The sequence below is a fragment of the Pithys albifrons genome, chromosome 3 (genome assembly GCF_047495875.1).
Source record: "Pithys albifrons albifrons isolate INPA30051 chromosome 3, PitAlb_v1, whole genome shotgun sequence".
Taxonomy (NCBI): Eukaryota; Metazoa; Chordata; class Aves; order Passeriformes; family Thamnophilidae; genus Pithys; species Pithys albifrons.
In genome coordinates, this window is record NC_092460.1 from 46,979,611 (window position 1) to 46,996,347 (window position 16,737).

Consider the following 16,737-nt stretch of genomic DNA (forward strand, 5'->3'; position numbering starts at 1 on the left):
TTTGTTTTCTTCATCTCCACAGGCACCTCACATGCACATATCACTTGGCAAGAGCATTTCTTTCACTAATGGTATACTGCCACTCCTTTTGCTTCTGACCTTGAATACTAACTGTTCTTTTTCCAAGCTAAAGACAGTTGTGATGACCCAGCCTTAAGGGGAAGGCAGTCGACAGAGCCTGTTTAGTACAAGTGCTAATGTGGTTCTTTTTCATTTTAGCTTTGAGGATTCTTTGTTCTACCCTTTGATTAAAAAATGTGGTGAGTGAATTTTGTGAAAATTATGTGAACACAAATAATATGTGAAAATGAAAGTCCACTATAATGAGGTTCTTTCTAACAATTACTGCAAAATAATAAACACTCAGCACTTCTTATACTGCCAAGAGCCTTATGAACATGAATTAGCAATAAGTATCAGGTAATCGTTATAATCTCTCTGGTCTGTAACACAGAGAAACTGAAGAAAAACTGTGAAATGACACAAATCTCCCTTCAAGCCAATGGTGAAGCAGACTGGGGAAGAGGCACTTTCTGTGTCCAGAATTTTTGTGGCTCCTGGCCACTGCCTCAGTACAAATAAAGAATAACAGTGCCTGGACTTCCCATCTTTGCTCATTCTTCTAAGTCTTGGTGCCTCCCCTTACATACGATTTTATCATTAATAACATAAAAAATGTAAGTACTTCCTTGACAGTTTCTGTTGATAATAAGATTGTAATCTGAATGCTCACATCCTTTGAAGAACCATTACAGGCACAAATACATGGCTTGCTATGTTGGCAGCAATGATTGCAGTAAGTACTATTTTTAATACTCACATGTGTACTTTGGCTAAAAGGTTGGTTACTTTAGCCTTTGTTTCTCCAGTCATTGCTCTAAAACAAAAGATGATCTGATGCAGGTGGTGTATTTACATTTACTTCATTACACTCATCAAACCAAAAGCAAACCTCTCTCTTTTCGTATTATGTATGCTTTACAGCTAAAGACCTGATATTTCCTGCTATCATGTCTACTTCTGAAAACCAGTGCAAAGGAATCCTTTAGCTCTCTGTAATCTCCTTATCATCACTGGTTATTGCTTTTACGTTATGGTGTTTAAAAACACCATAATGTTTCCTGGAAACTTTCCTCTTCTGAATTACTTATTTGTAGGTTTGATTTTGTTTTAACCTATAGGTGTACCTTTTCTGGTTCAGCCATAGTTCTGCTTCTCTGTATTTTTCCTGATGTTTTCTGTGGTTTCTTTTTGCCAGTTCCACTTGGGTTTGAACCTTATTGTTTAAAAAAAAATGAAAAAAATTCTTGCAACTCACTTGATTTTATTATCTCTTTCTCTCTTCTCTTTTTTCTCTGTGCAATAAAATGCAGTGGGACTTCAAGAAATTTTAATCACTCCCAACTTTCCTTCAGGCTGCTTGTGGCTGGAGAAGAGCCCAAACTAAAACTGTAAGGTCAACAACTCTTGCTTCCTGTACCTTTCCCATCTACTGAACAGAGCAGTGTTGAAACTCAGTGCACAAACCCACATCTAGACTTTGCCAGTAGTCACTAATTTCATAATGGACTAAAGTAAACTTGGCCTCAGACCAATTCTTTCTTCTAAGATGCTGGCTTTTATCCTATCTTCATCTGGAATGACTTCCCACGTTACCCCCTTGTACTGCCTAGTACAATAGTGCTCAGAGTTTGAATAGAAACTCTCTCCTCTGTAACTTGTGACAACAAAAATCAACATCAATAAAGAATAAAATGGGAGAGAAAGTGAAATGTGGAAGAAGATCTGGTGTGTGGTGCAGAAGACAGTAGCTAAATGTTCTGCTGAGAAATTTGTCTGGAAATGCAGTTAAGATTGGGGTATTTTTCTCTGATTCTACCCTTACTCTGTAGCCACTGAAGGTCCTTGGGGCATGAGACATGAAGCCTTCCCTGCACGATAGGTGAAATGGCAGAGCAGTCAGTGAGATCCAGGCTTGAAGGGTCTCAAGAGAAAGGGAGAAGTTTCTTCCTCCTGGTTTGTCCTGGTTGGATTTTGCTAATGGAATCCTTCCTAGGGACATGTTGTTAATAGCTCTCTATGAGCACCTCCAGGCTGTCCGCATGCACTCTAATTCAGTGACACCTCTGCCTGCTTAACATATGTAGCACCAATATTTTAACCAATATTTTCCATTTTTTTCAATGTTTGTTCCTTGATGCTGAAAGCCAATCCTACCACTGGCACAGGAATCTGCCCACTTCCTCTCCAGCAGTTACCATCCGGACAGGAGAACATTTCAACCAAAGCAAGAAAGATTACAAGAGCTTCCATGTGCAATCCAGCAAGCTAGAAAGGGCTTCTGTTCCCAGAGTGTAAACAAACAAGCTGTACTAAGTTTATGTTTGGTGTAACTATATATAATTTTCAGGCCAGGAGAAGGTCTGTCTGCTCTAGGGAAGCACTGTGACAGGCATATCAGTTATGAAGTTTGTACACTACCCATCAGACTCAGAGATGATACATAAGAATATCTTACTTCTGAACAAGTCAAGTTTAGACAGACAGGGAACACCTTTTTTAAAAGATAAAAGCAAGACAGAGGAGACTAAAGTGCAGCAAGAATGTGCTGGCGATGCTGTACTGAAAGGGGAGCTCAAGCCTCCCCAAGAAACAGGGGCTGCTAATTCACTGGGCGAATAAAGATCCCAGAGAGCCTGGGAAAAACAAACAGGTCCTTCTGGGTAGTGAACTATTTTTCAGGATTCTTTGGCAGGCAACCAGCCACTCTGCTTTGTAAGGCCTTGTTCTTCCTTGCAAGGAGGAGAAAAATAACTGAAGGGCTCCCATTTCTTGAATAAGGTCATCATAATGCACTCAAGCCCAGAGCCACTGCTTCTCATTGTGAGAGCTATGGGGTGTAGCTGCACATTACAGGTGCTTGAATAAACAGCATTACCACTTTCAGAAGAGAAGAAAATATATAATAGGCAAGCCTAATGACTTCAGCCCAGCCTGCTTTTCACCCACTCTTCACAACCCCCCTTCCTGCATCCCAGACAGCCTCCAACCCAATACTACTGCCTGTGCGTGACAGCAGAAAAAGGCCTTTTCTCCCACAGGAACGGCCAGTGTGACCCAGATAGGCTGTTGGGGGGTTTAACCCCTTTGCCTGCTGATCACATGCCATGTAGGATCACAGGAATGCTGTGCCACATATATATTATTTTCCAGAGTGATATATACTTTTTTCTTTTACTTACCTTCCCCATTCCAGCATGAGCATGTCCTAGCTTGACCACTACAGGAAAATTCGGAGTTGTGAGCTGAAAGACATAAGAAGGAGCTCCTCATTAGTTATTTCTTCCCAGCCATGGTGCTTGAAATAATTTTCTTTTATTTAGTAGCTTTCATCCCCTTCCGGTATGCAGATAGGATGTCAAATAAAGCTTGTCTAGGTAGTAGGCCAATAAGCAAATAGCTCTTTACTGGGTCCCCCATGACTGGAAATGGAAGTCAGGCAGAATTCCTCAGATCTGACCCACTTCTGCTGTGATAGCAGTTTTCCCACCCTGCACATATAGATATGAGTACATTCATATGCATGTAAAACACTGTTACACTTGGAAGCTTGAGTAACTGAACACTTTCAGATGCTGAAAACATCTGAATTTTGAGAAAGACAATGATTGATAGGTCTTTTCCATGCCGACTGCTTTGGCCTTAATAATTGTCTCCTGTCAGTGAGGAGGTGGGGGTGGAGGGAGACAAGAGGGGAGGGAATTGGGGCCAACCCTTAGGTGAAACTCACAAAGTCCATCTATTCATAAAGCCTCTTTCTCTCTTCTCTAACTTCAGGGGTGGGTATAGTGAATAGAAGAAAACAAAGGGGTTGGAATCAGCAATAAAAGTAAAAAAAGAAGCCATGTCTTCTTCCTGGCTTGTATGGTGTTTACACTGGGCAGGGTCCTGCCACCTGAGTCATGCAAGTGCATCTTAGAGCATATGCAGAATTTTTCTTGAAGAACTGTGAATATTCTCTCTGCCTTCTTTTCTTCAGTTTCGTGCTCATGCAAGGATTCACTTGGAGTGATTGGCTCAGAGCTGGGTGGCTGTAGTGGTGGGAAGTGCAAGTGTCAGAAATAACTAGGAGGTATACACTACATCTCCCCTATGTACGGGTTGGTCCATTTCTACACCTCTTCTTGGCATCCCTGGGATGTTCATCTTGTCCTGTGGTCATGATTCTTTTGATCTAAAAGCTATTTGTTCAGTACATAATAGGTTATTTTTTATTACATGTTTAATTTCCTTTAAAGACAATTTTTCTTTATTTAAGTGCCTGAAGCGATGAGCTCTATTCATTAAGCAGTTAACCTGGAGATCTGGCAAAGGGAGGGACTTGAATTTTAGTGGATAAATGGGTCTCCTATTTATTTAAGTTTGAGAATAGATAAACAAATTGTTCTTGTGCTAATTACCAATTGTCTGTATGGACAGGCAGGCACTACACCCTCAAGATAGGATGGTGTTGCAGTCTCCATCTGTGGCAGCTCACTATAAATAACAAAATTAGTAATGAACACTGATATAGTTTGCTATTCAGCTGCTTATATAAAGAAATGTCACAGGAGAGTGGAACAGTGAGTGCCTCACGTTCTCAAGCAGCCTGTGCCACTTGTGAGGACTTTCTTCAGGCAGAAAGCTGAAGGATCCTCTTTGGGCTGCAGAAGGGCACAGAGCTGCAATAAATCACAGTGCTGGCACAAGTGGGGACCATGGCTTCAGAAGAAGAGGCAAGAGACTGATAGGTGCCCATCCTGAACCAAGTAGTTAAGCATATGTCCAGGCACGTGAGTTTGTGATCTGTTTCCCCTTCCTCTCTTTAATTCATTCTGAGAGCCTGAAACTTAATTTCCTGCTGGCATAAATGAATCAAATGAAGGACTGCACCTGAGGCTTACTGAAGATAGGGCTATTGGTGGACCATTCCAGGCCTTTAATGCTGGAAGATGAAAGGTAACTTCATAGTTAGGGCACACACCTGCTCAGGATTTGGGAGACGTGGCTCGTTTCCCAGCTCTCTCATCCATGCCCCATGTCCCCTGTTTGAGCCAAAGCATTTGCAAGCCCTGGCCTCTGTTGCCTGTTTGTGAGTGGAGGCAGCAGCTGTTCCTACCACACAGGAAAAGCAAACTGCATGCTGTGAGCTTGCCTGATACCCTGGCAAGGAGGCCAGGAGAAGTGTGTGGGATAGATAACGTTCTATTACCAGCTCAAAGCAGACAGAGGCAGGAAGTGATGTCTCTGCTGCCCTCTTTGTGTACTCTGCCTACGGGTGTTGCTGAGGGAGCCTGACTTGGGCATGGGGTCTGGGAGTGGGAAGCATCTGTTTTCCTGTATACATGCAAAGAAAATTTGGGATCCAATAAACAACCCAAGTTTACTGTTAGTCTGCAAAATACACCGGCAATGACAACACGCAGCTCAGACTTCTCCCTTTCTCTCTGCTTCTTGGAAATGTGAACTTAGCTCTCCTAGAAAGGCTTGGTCTTATCCCACGTAGGGGTGACCAGCTGGTGCCAGGGCATGTTTGTTCCCCACGTAGCTTGGCCTAGGCACAGTGCATGGGGTTTGGGGTGAGACACAGGTCCAGACTCTGAACATGTGATAGCCTTGCTGGGAAAGCTGTGGCTCCAGAGTGGCAGAATCTGCCTCTGCCACTGAAATTCCACCAAATTTCCATGTATGTGAACCAGCCATATGGAGGAATCAATGAGAGCTTGGTACATACAGTGTGCTGCATTATATAATGAGTTCTAGTGGCAGTGGAGTGCCCTTAGCCTGTGCTGAAGTTAAGTGTAATCAAAAGCTCTCTGTAGTCCACAGGACTGAAACAACCTGAGCCCACAACCACCCAATAACAGAGCTAGGAAGCCCTTGCTGAAGTGGTGGAGGCTCCCACTGCGGGGGATACTATCAGCTTCCACCAGAGTCATGCTGAGACTTGAGTCCCATTTTTGTTGCTAATAAGGAGCCCAGCCAGAATACATGGCAAGCATTAGATGGATAGGGAGGCTGAAGGAAGGGAGAATGTATTATACACATGACTATGACAAAATTCACACACATATGTGGTGAGAAATTCTGAGGGTGACCAAAACGACCACAAGGACAGACCCCTGAGATGAGTATTTACACATATTTAGTCATAAATTTCCTGTGAAAGAAGATTAGTATAATCACAGGATAGCACCACATTTTAATAAGAAAAGCCTGTTTTTACTGAAATCATGTAAAGAAATATGTCTGTGTCTTTCTACATGTTTGTTTATTTGTTGCAAGGGCTTTTTTTTCTTGGAAAAGTAGTGAAAAACATTTTGTTGATTTTAAATTTGCATGAACCGTTGACAGGACTTGTAGATGATGCCTGCAGGTTTTGGGATGGGACTGTAGTGCTGCAGCTGGCTCAGTGATCAGATGCAGGGTGTTAGTTCATATGTAGAATTTAACCCTTTAAATTACAGTCTCATAAATGTTGTCACACAAAAGCTTTGAGGTAGCAAAGTTTACATATGTGTCTAGAGCTTAGTGTACGTAGAGGCCTGTTAAGAGTCAAACAGGAGTTTGAATCCTGAACTAGGAACTCATCAAAACTATCTTTGGCAGTAGTGAAGGGAGAGCCATGAACTTATTTCCAACTTACAACATTGATGGCCTGAAACATAATTTTAGCCTCTGATTTTAAGGGATCTGGTCTGTGTGTAGTGTCACTGCAAAGAGCACTTTGCAGTTTGCCAGTTTTGGCACTGGTGTGTAAAAGTGAGTGCTGGTATGCATGCATTAGCCTTTATTTGAAAACGTGTGGCTGTAAACTGTGACACTTTCCCCTTTACCCTCTGCTCCTTCTTTCCAAAAAATAATAAGGTTTTCAATACTTCTTGTAAATTTATGACTATATTCTCTACTTAATGCTGGTGGAAGAGTAGAGCAGAGTTGTATCTACATTGATCTGAAGAGAGGAATCTTAGAAAGACAATGTTCAAAGCCAGGTTAGACAAGGCCTTGAGCAATCTGGCCTAGTGGGAGGTGTCCCTGCCTGTGGCAGGGGGCACTGGGGCTACATAATCTCTAAAGTCCATTCCAATCCCTTAGTATTCTATGACTCTATGAAACCTGATCTATCCCATAAACACAATGCTTTCCACTCTTTTGTTTCATTGAGGCCCTCAGGAGAGATGCTGATCTCAAGTCTGTGATTTTGTGTACTGTCCTGTAGTCCATGAACAAAGGAGAATGTCTCTTTTGATTTCCTTCTGTTATGATTAGTTTTGGGCATTAGTTCACACTGCCTATCTCATCTTATACAATGAACTTTCTGTTTCTAATATTCTTTCCAATCAATGCTAAAATGAATAATCCAGACTGCAATTACATCATGGATAATATCAGGAAGGATTTGGGGAGGTGGGAGATGGAGACATTAAAACTTTGGTCTCTTGGCATAAGTATTGTATTACTGCAGCATCTAGTGTTTTCAACCAGGCCAGAAGGCATCATAGGACAAGATATTGCAATTTTTGCTTCACCCTTCCCCCAGAAGTAACATTGTGAATTTTTCAAGCTTTTATACTCTAAACCTGATCTTTCTGTTTGTTTAGCTGCCCTTACTCGTATGACGGTGAAGTCTGTTCTGGGTGGGTACTTAATGGATGATGGAAATCTTGTTCATGCTTTTGAGAGCTAAATGTTGAAAGTAATGTGTGTGGCACTTCCCTGGTGTCAGTTAAGTTGGAGGAGCAGTGAACATACAATTTCCTGTAAAAGTAAGCAAGCTGATTCAAACCTACAGGAAAACAATGATGTCATGACATGATGTCATTGTGTTTATGGAACTATCTTACTAAAATCACAAGCTGAAGATCATCACTGGGTCCCTGCCAGCCTTTCCAGGCATGGCAAAATGAGGGCTATATATTGAAACACAGAGGAGAAGCAGTAGTGCCCCTTATTCACTTACTCACTAGTGGATGTAATCACCAACTGCATGCAGCATGGCTCACTCAGTGGATTAATACTGTGACCCATGGGTTTGTGGTAGCCAATGACTGTGCCAGACAAGTCCTTCTCCTCTGCTGTTTACCACATCAGAAATGGTGTAGGAAACAACAGGCAATGATGGATGAACAAGTTGAACAATAACCATTGCCAGCATTAATATCTGTGCTCTATTAAAGACTTGTGCTATGGATTCCTTTAAAACACACACCTGTGTATTGTATTGATCATTGTATTATAATTATAGCACAATGAAGAAAAAAAAATCATTATCTGGGGAAGAAGGGCCTGTGCTTTCAAGGCATCTGAAGTAAATCCTGAGGAGGAGTAGGTATCCACAAGAGTCTCAGGAGGAAGGAAGAGATGGAGGTTATGATGAGAAGAGCAATGAGATACTTGTGATAGGAAAAGTTCAATGACATCTGGATCAAGACAGCATTGTACAAGGCAGGACCTGAAGCAGTTATTGCATTTCTTGGGTGGAATGGCAGCTGGAGCACAACAATGTTCCTTCTAGCAAAAAAGTAGACAGGGTGTCATTTTAGAATGGGTTAAATATAGCAGAGCTTTACCAAACTGAGGCAATGAAATCAGTGCTAAGGATGATGTAGTCCACAATAATTTTGGTAATCAGTAAGGGAGCTTTGTAACATCAAATGGGAACAAACTACCACACTTGATGCAAATAAAGCATGGAGGCAGAGGCCAAAGTTTTAGCCTGCAAACAGGTTTGGGAAGCAGTGTAAAGAAGACTCATGAATGAAGCTGATGATTACAAGGTTTTAGGGGAGAGGAAACATTGTAACTTGAAGGGAGCCTCAATGCTGTGTTGAGAACAGCGGGAGGACCAGGAATGAGTGTAAAGCAAAGTTAGATTTAAGATGTTTCAGGTAGGTGGGTTTTTCATTTCATTCAGCACTGACGCTGCAGATAGTAATGAACATAGTGAGTAACTAGATGGAGATATTGCATAAATCATTTTCTGCTACTAAGTGAAGGACTTTAGAGAATGAAGATCCTTCAGGGTGTTAAAAATATCCTTTTATTCTATCAATGCTTTTAAAAAGTATAACACAAAAGAAAAAAAAAAAGGAAAGCTAACAGCATCATGACTTGGTCCCCACATCCTTGAGTAAAAAAACCACAAACCAATGTTTCAGGGCTCCTAACACTTGTTGTGGTTAGAATGGGTCATGGAAGTGAGTGAAAAGGGTTAAGCACAAACCAGAATATTTTGTCATTAATTCCACATCTAATGTTACTTAACTTCTCCTTTTTTTGAGTCAGGATGTATTTGGATTCCCATAGTGCAGAATAAGAGTGTGAGCATTTGATATTATTCTCATTCCTTTGGAGGTTCAAGTGTGAAATTATATGAACATATCCAGACAAGCAGATGATCCACAAAAAAACAAAACAAATCAAAAACTCCCAGTGTATGTGTATGCACGTGTTCATGTCTGTATTTGCATAAATATCTAGCAGTCCTGGTCAATAAATCCTCATTACCACATCTGAAATCCGAGGCAAGTTTTTTAAAGGTTGTTGCTACTACATGGAAAAGTTCTTTAATTTCTTAATGTGCGGTCTTCTCTTAGCTAGTATTTTGCAGTGGTGTCTTTAAGGAAGCCTCTTGGCTTTCCTTCTTTGCTAGGAGAGTGGATATGTTCTCTCAGCTCCTTACATTGAAAAATCTAAATATTTTTTTATGGGAGGCGGTGAAAGAGAAGAAGAAACTCTGTAGTTTCCTCTTCCTCCTGACCTGAATTCTGTGCATTTGGCTGTATTTTTCTCTAAGTAAAAAATTTAATTCATCATGTAAACGCATTGCAGAGGAAGAGATGGTGAACACCAGTTGTTTTAACAGAGTGGAGGATTCTTTATGAATATTCTTTTGATAGTTTACTTTTGGAAAAACTGTAGATCTAAACTATGGTAAAATATATAAGAAGAATACAGATAGAAAATAAAATACTTTACGAATTTACGCTGAAGTCTTCAAAGTCATTGCTCTTCCAAGAATCCTTAAAGTTTGCAAGATGCTGGCTGACAAATCTCTCTTCACTTGGCAGGCTTGACTGTCCCTTTTTTTGGGAGAACTCTGAATTCTCACTGATTTCAAAATAAGCAGTGTGGGGTTCTTTGGAGAGAAAAAAACTTCCCTAAACGTCACAGAGGAAAACAACCTTCAGCAACAGGCACTGTGGGAGTAATTAGGTCTCACTGAAGTCGATAATTCCCCTGTTACTTCTGGTCTCTAATCTCATGTGATCTCCTGCAGGTACTTTCCTGTCACCAAAGGACAAAGTAAATACAGTTCTCATCCTAACTTTTACATGAAGTGAAGCTGTGTGCCCTGACTGCGAAGATGGGAGCTTATGCATGATTCCAAGGGCTCAGTCATGACTTCACAACCTTCTGTATCACATTTGAAAGTGGTACATTAATGTCAGTGTAAAATGAGAAGCAGGTCCTGGGCTTATTAGTACATTCATTGAGAAATATCTTCCTGACACAAAAATGGCTCTGAAGTTTTCTTGCAAAACTCATGCTGTTGTAAGTGCCAATGACCCTATGCAGACTTGTCTGGCTGGCATTGCCATGCCAGATGCTGGCAGGAAGAGGGCGACAAGCAGTGAGCCACGGATGCTGCCTGGTACAGAGAATGGGATACTGGAATATCTGAAGTATCCTCTGAAAGCTGGCAATGGGTCACTGCCTCCTTCCTTCTTGCCATTCTTTAGTACTGAAAGCTTTAGAAATAGCAGCACAGAGAACCAGGCAGTCATAGTTGAACTTTTTGAAAGATCCATTTTATTTTTAGACTTCTTTAAAAGCACAGCTAATAGTCTTGATAATGCTTCAGGAGGGCCTTTGGACCTAAAGAAGAATGAGCAATATGGGAAGTGTTGCCCTGCAGCTGGAATGTCAGGCTACATCTATACTAGTAAGTAGAATGATGACATAGCAAGGACAATGGCCCTGATCTGCCTATACTGTTAAATTGTTTCACCAATCTCTGGCATATTCTGGCTCAAGACAAAGAGCTTTTTCCCAGATAATTCCCAAGCACAACATGGAGCCAGCATGTCTCCAGACATGCCCCCCAGGATACTCTGGAGACAAGAGGAGGTTGATAGCATGGCTGTGGTTGGATCATGCCAGAGTTGCCAGAGGATGAGCCTGGCACTGTACAGTTTGCTGCTGTTAATGTAACCTCATTCTGTCTCATAGGGTTGAGTAGGAGAGTAGCTCTTATCTCACATTATGCTCCATCTTTATATGCTCTCACATTAGTGTTTCATTTCAGTTGCACAGATAAATGGTCTATCACACGCAGCCATATGTCATATCGTTTGCATGGGATAATTTCAACTGACTACCTTTCTCAGACTGAATTCACAGTGGGTGCTTTTTTGGCCTACAGCCACAGATATTTACACCACATTTCTTTTGTCTGCTGACCTGGAAAGTCAGGTATTACCTCACATGGGAAATGTTTGTGCTGTGGGCTCAGTTTGTTCTATTTTACAGCCTGATCTTATTTTCAGCATTCTGAGCCCTTAGGCTCATGGAGGAATTAAAATACTTTGCTAATGTGGCCTGGCAGTGGGATGCATGACCCCTATTTTTGTTCTCTGGGACATAAACGTGGAGAGTGTCTCCAAAGCCCTATTACATGGATTTATATCCTACATGGGATGCACATGCAGCAGCTCCTCTGAACTCTGAATTTGTTGTGGCATCTTTTGTAGGCGCCTAGAGCAGGTGGGAGCCAAGTATGAGCTCTGTTGTTCCTGCATCCTCATTCTTGTGCTTCACAGTTTCAAGCTTCTTTCTCCAGATAAAAATCTTCTGTGTTTACCCAGACTAATTTTTGGCTCATGTCAGAGACATTGAGGGCATGAAAGGCAGCCATTGTATCCTATGTTTGAATTAGCTCTGTGTCTCTTGAGACTTCTTAGGAACTTTCAAATTACATGGTTTTGGTAGGAGCCAAAAACTGTAGGAAAGGCTGTTTTTCACAATCTCTCCAAATTCAGTAATTGCTTGGGGAAGAAAATGAGGTCCCAAGGTGCAAACTTTACATTTTCAAAGGTAGAAGTGTCATGCTTCAACGTCATGGATGAGCACTAATTAAATGAAAACTAATTAATTTTTTTCCCTGACCCAAACGGACATGAAATGCTTTCAAACTGCCAAAGGGAAGTTTTTATCCATATTTAATTCTTGAGGATTTTTGAGATTTCATCTTTGGTTTAGGAAAGTATCTGAAACCTTGAAACATCTCAAGAGCGGAAAAATACCTTTTTCTACCTAGGCTTGAAGGGCATGAGCCCACAATGGCAACACAATGAGCCCACAATGGGTATTTGTCTCCCTCTTGTGGCTTGTTCCATGTAATAAGATACAATCCAGCTCCACCTGTTTGCTAAAGCCACTAGAGCTTCCAATGAAGTTGAAGAAACTGTGGGTGACCTGTGCTCCTACTTGTCTGCGACCTCAGTGCTGAGAGACAGCACAGTTTGATATTAGGAGTCAAAAGCAGTAGGTAAATCAAGCAGGCTCTACACAGGGCACAGAGAGAGTTATTTTCAGCTGGAACTGGCTTCTAGTTACATCTTTTCCAGCTGTAACGAGGAAGGAGTTCCTGAAGTGAAAGCATTCAGAGGAAGACAGAAGAAACCACTGTGTGAATCAGCCTTTTACATCTCACAGCCACCACCTCGGTCAGCGGCATTTTTCCCCTGCTGAGCACACACATTGATGTACCGCAGGTTGCAACAGCCAGGAATGGCGAGAAGCAGGAAGCAGAGAAATTCCTTTTGGGGTAACACATAGACCCTCTTCTTTACTTTGGGCAAGTGTGGAGCAGCAAAGGATGCTGTGGTCTCTGTGAGCCCACTCCTTCTGTTTTGTCTGGAGAGAAAGGCTTCGCCCTTTACTGGAAAGAGGTGGAGACCTGAGCTGATTTCATCTGTGAGGCAATATCTCCATTTCTCTGGGATAAATGAGGCAAATGTGAGTTGGTCCACACCCATTATAGGAAGGTATTTGTTTTTTTTCCCAGGCACAGTGCTGAGGTTGTTGTGGGATCCAGGTAGGATTTTGGTATGTGGGAAGAAACCCACATGGAGGTAACTAGGCATGTGCCTGAAAGAAGGGCACTGGGCTTACTGGGGGTGCTCATGCCAGATGGCCCGGCTGGGGACAGTACCAGGCACAGTCAAAGTCTGAAACTAGTCTGGAAAGACAGGTTTCGTTAAAGACTAGTTTCTTAAATGCAATTCTATCTCTTTTCTTCCCATCAAACTTCATACCAATAAATTATTTTTCAAAGTTAGTTGCTGAAGTCTTTTTTTGTGGTCCTGGCTTTAATTCTCATGGAGATAGTGACAGCACCTCAGTAATGCAGGAACTGAAATTCTCTGCTGAACTTTTGTGCTGCACAAACAGTTGCTATCAAAATACACAGACCAAATTTCAGGAGCACCTCTTAAACAAGAGCAACAACAAATCTTTGCCCTGACATAGAAAAAAAGTTTGCTCTCTCAAAGAAGCTAAACCATACCTTAATCTATTTAGGATTACTCAAAACCTGTAAAATAAGTCTTAGTTTCAAATGGGAGAAGGCAAATGGACTTTTCATTTTGTCTTGGTTTTGTTTCTTAAATTCTGAAATCAAAGGCAGTTTTTTATATATTTATCCTTGAAGGCTTCTTAACTGAGTGATTTTCACCCATCAGTTGTGGGTGGAATAATGAAGAAAATACTCAAAACTTCCCCTGCAGAGGTGGTTTGGCTAATTCCATGCTCAGAGAGTAGCAGGTGTCCATGCTATGTGTCTGTGCACTTTTGGATTTCAGTAGCAGCAATCTCTGATACTGGGCCTTGAGGACAAAGTATTACTTCATATTCATTTTGTAGACAGCCTTTATTAGCTAAATTAGTTTGTCTGCATCATAAATGTCAAGCAGTACACACTGGATTTGTCTCTAATTGTGGCATTGCTGTGGTGATGGGTTGCAGACTTTTTTTTTAACTTTCTCATTAGTACTTAGCTTTAGGCATTTGTGAGAAACCACAGCCTCCTAAAGCTCCCACTCCTGTCCTCTTAATTTTGACTCACAAAGTTTTAATGGATGAACAGAAAGCAAAGAAAGCCTTTGGTTCTCAAACCATTCAGCAAACCTCCGGCTGGCACTGGCATTGTTTAGGAACCCTTGTGGGGATGAAAGCAAACTCTGTACAGATGTGGCCTCTTCTGAGACCGCACTTTGAGGCCTGTTGATTCTCAGAACAAAAAGCACGTGAGGAGAGTGACTGGCAGGGGATTTCTACGGAGTGCTCTAAGTGAGGTTATTTTAAACTGATCCTGCATCACATAGGGCTAGTGCTAGTCCTTGGTGGGAGGGGTTCCTAAAACCATCAAATGCTGCTGTGACCCTTTGCACACAGTGAATTTTTCCATAACCTCAGTGGGACTGGAGGAAGCACATCCACTCCACACAGTGGAACACTGTGTGGAGATCCTCTGGACTGATAGGCTCGTGAAGTGTATCACGATGTAGGCTCACCAGTGTGAAGCTGGAAAATGTAGGACTGGATGAATGTGATAAAAAGCCACATGTAGATGGATTATGCAGGGACAGTTTAGGTGTTTCTGTTCCCAGGCGTTTCTAGGGAGGGAGAACTGGGGTTAGGCTACATGAATCTGGCCACTATGTGTTTTTGGACCTTGTTCTCCACCTGTGAGAAGTTAATGGAGTGAAGCCATCTGGTTAGGTATCTGTGCCTGATGTGAAGACATGCTTGCAGAGCACTTACGACAAATCCTGTCCTTTCTTCCTAAACCCTCACATAGAGAGTTTATGAGGCATGATCTACAAACCCTGCCCCGTGAAAGGATTAACCAGCTCTCAGAAACTGGGAGTGGTAAATGGGATCCCTCCTGAAACAAATCTCACTGTGAGTACAACCAGAGATTAAATTGAGGGTTTGGATGGTAAAACTGTAACCAGGGCAGGAAATTTGATTGCATCCATCAATCCAACCATTGACTTCATGTGGCTAATGCTATCCTGAGCTCATCACTGTGGCAGCACAGCATTGCACATGTAAAGAACAGAAGCCCTGGACGCACTGAAGGCAATTGGAATTAGCTCATTCATTTTGATGAGGCTTTGGTTTCTTTGGCAATATCTGGTAAGAATGTTTATCTCAAATTCCTCTCCTATCCTGAAGTATTTTCACTGTTTTATTTTTGATGATGTAACTTTTAAGCAATCCTTTGAGGATGTCCTTTCATGCCCAAAGCTGAGGCTGACTGAGAGTAGGACAGCTGGGAGGCTGCAGCCAGTCACCCAGCTTATGATGCAAGGTCCCAGGGGCACATGGACCAAAGCTCCTTGAAGTGTCCTCGCAGCAGGGAGAAGCAAGCTTTTCCAGGAATTTGGAGCAGTGCTGGGAAATCTCAGAGAGAGGGGGAAGCCGCTGACCCCTTCCTCCCTCTTGTCTTTTCCCAGACATCTGTGAGGTCTCAGATGAGACCATTATGGAAAGGTTGGGACTCTTCTCTCTAGGGTGGCACAACTCCGTGCCACACCAGCACTGGACTGGGACCATGGGCCTCATTTGCCCTGAAGTTTCCAGGTTGCCAAGGTAATGCTAGGAGACACAAATCACTTCTATATGTGATTTCATTCTTTTATGCCACAAGCTAATTGCTTCCTCGTACCACAATATGTTCCAGCTGTTGGTTTTTAACTGTTTCTGGGTTTCTTCTGTCACTCTGGAGCATGGGCAATTTAGAAATGGTTCCCGCATTTTCCCTTTTACTTCAAAAGAAACAAGAAAACAAAAACACTCTCAGGCAAAATCTGCCTGCTCCTAACTGTATTTCTTCTTGTGAGAGGCTCCAAGATTAAATTCCATAAAATAATACCTATCAAAAGCATTTCTTCTCATTTATTGATGCAGAGCAGAGCTTCATTGGTAACATTGCACATGGAGAAGCATGGACTAAACTTGGACAAGCTAAGATGTGCATTATGTGACAAAGACAGCTTTAATCTTTAACATGGTGAGACTACTTGTCCAAATTTACAAGTCTGGCTTTGGACTGAGGGAGAATGAGGGCCATTCAGTTTGTAAAATTTGATGTGAACCTTCTGTGTCCTGCCCAGTAGATGATGTTAATTATATTGAATTCACTAGGCTGCTTTGAGAGGCAGTTAGGTGGTACACAGGACTAGACAGACAGAGAGATATCAGATTTTCAGAGCTACAAGCAATCCATGTAGGAGGGGACTAAACAGGTCCTTCTTCTCCAAGCACAGTCTCAGAACATTTCCCAACACCCAAGATTATCTTTAATGTGCTTTCAAGATGTAAAGTAGCATATATATCAGGTTTAATATTTTTCAACTGCAAATATGTTACGAAGGGAAGAGAAGATGTATAAGGAGTTGCCCAGAGAGGTGGGTGAACTTGGCAGTGAGATTCAAAGCTGACCTTTTCAAGGTGTTAATCACTGGCTAAGCTAACATCTGGCTTGTAACTGCAACAGAAGACAGGATGCTGAATTTATGAAAAGAGTGAGGGAGAATTTTTCAGTGAATCAGGAGGAAGACAGAAATGGCTGTATGGAATAGGTGTGGATTGTTAGGGAGCTGGCTAAATGGGGTGAAGCAGAGGCTA

At 41.9% G+C, this 16,737-nt stretch overlaps 1 protein-coding gene across 1 annotated transcript in view; it reads right to left on the minus strand.

Moving 5' to 3' along the window:
• SYN3 (synapsin III) overlaps nucleotides 1-16,737 on the minus strand; it is a 200,743-nt gene that overhangs the window by 35,004 nt on the left and 149,002 nt on the right. Inside the window, exon 7 of the mRNA XM_071551663.1 lies at nucleotides 3,243-3,305. Coding sequence (XP_071407764.1) covers nucleotides 3,243-3,305 — 63 coding nt within the window. The remainder of the gene's footprint in view (nucleotides 1-3,242; nucleotides 3,306-16,737) is intronic.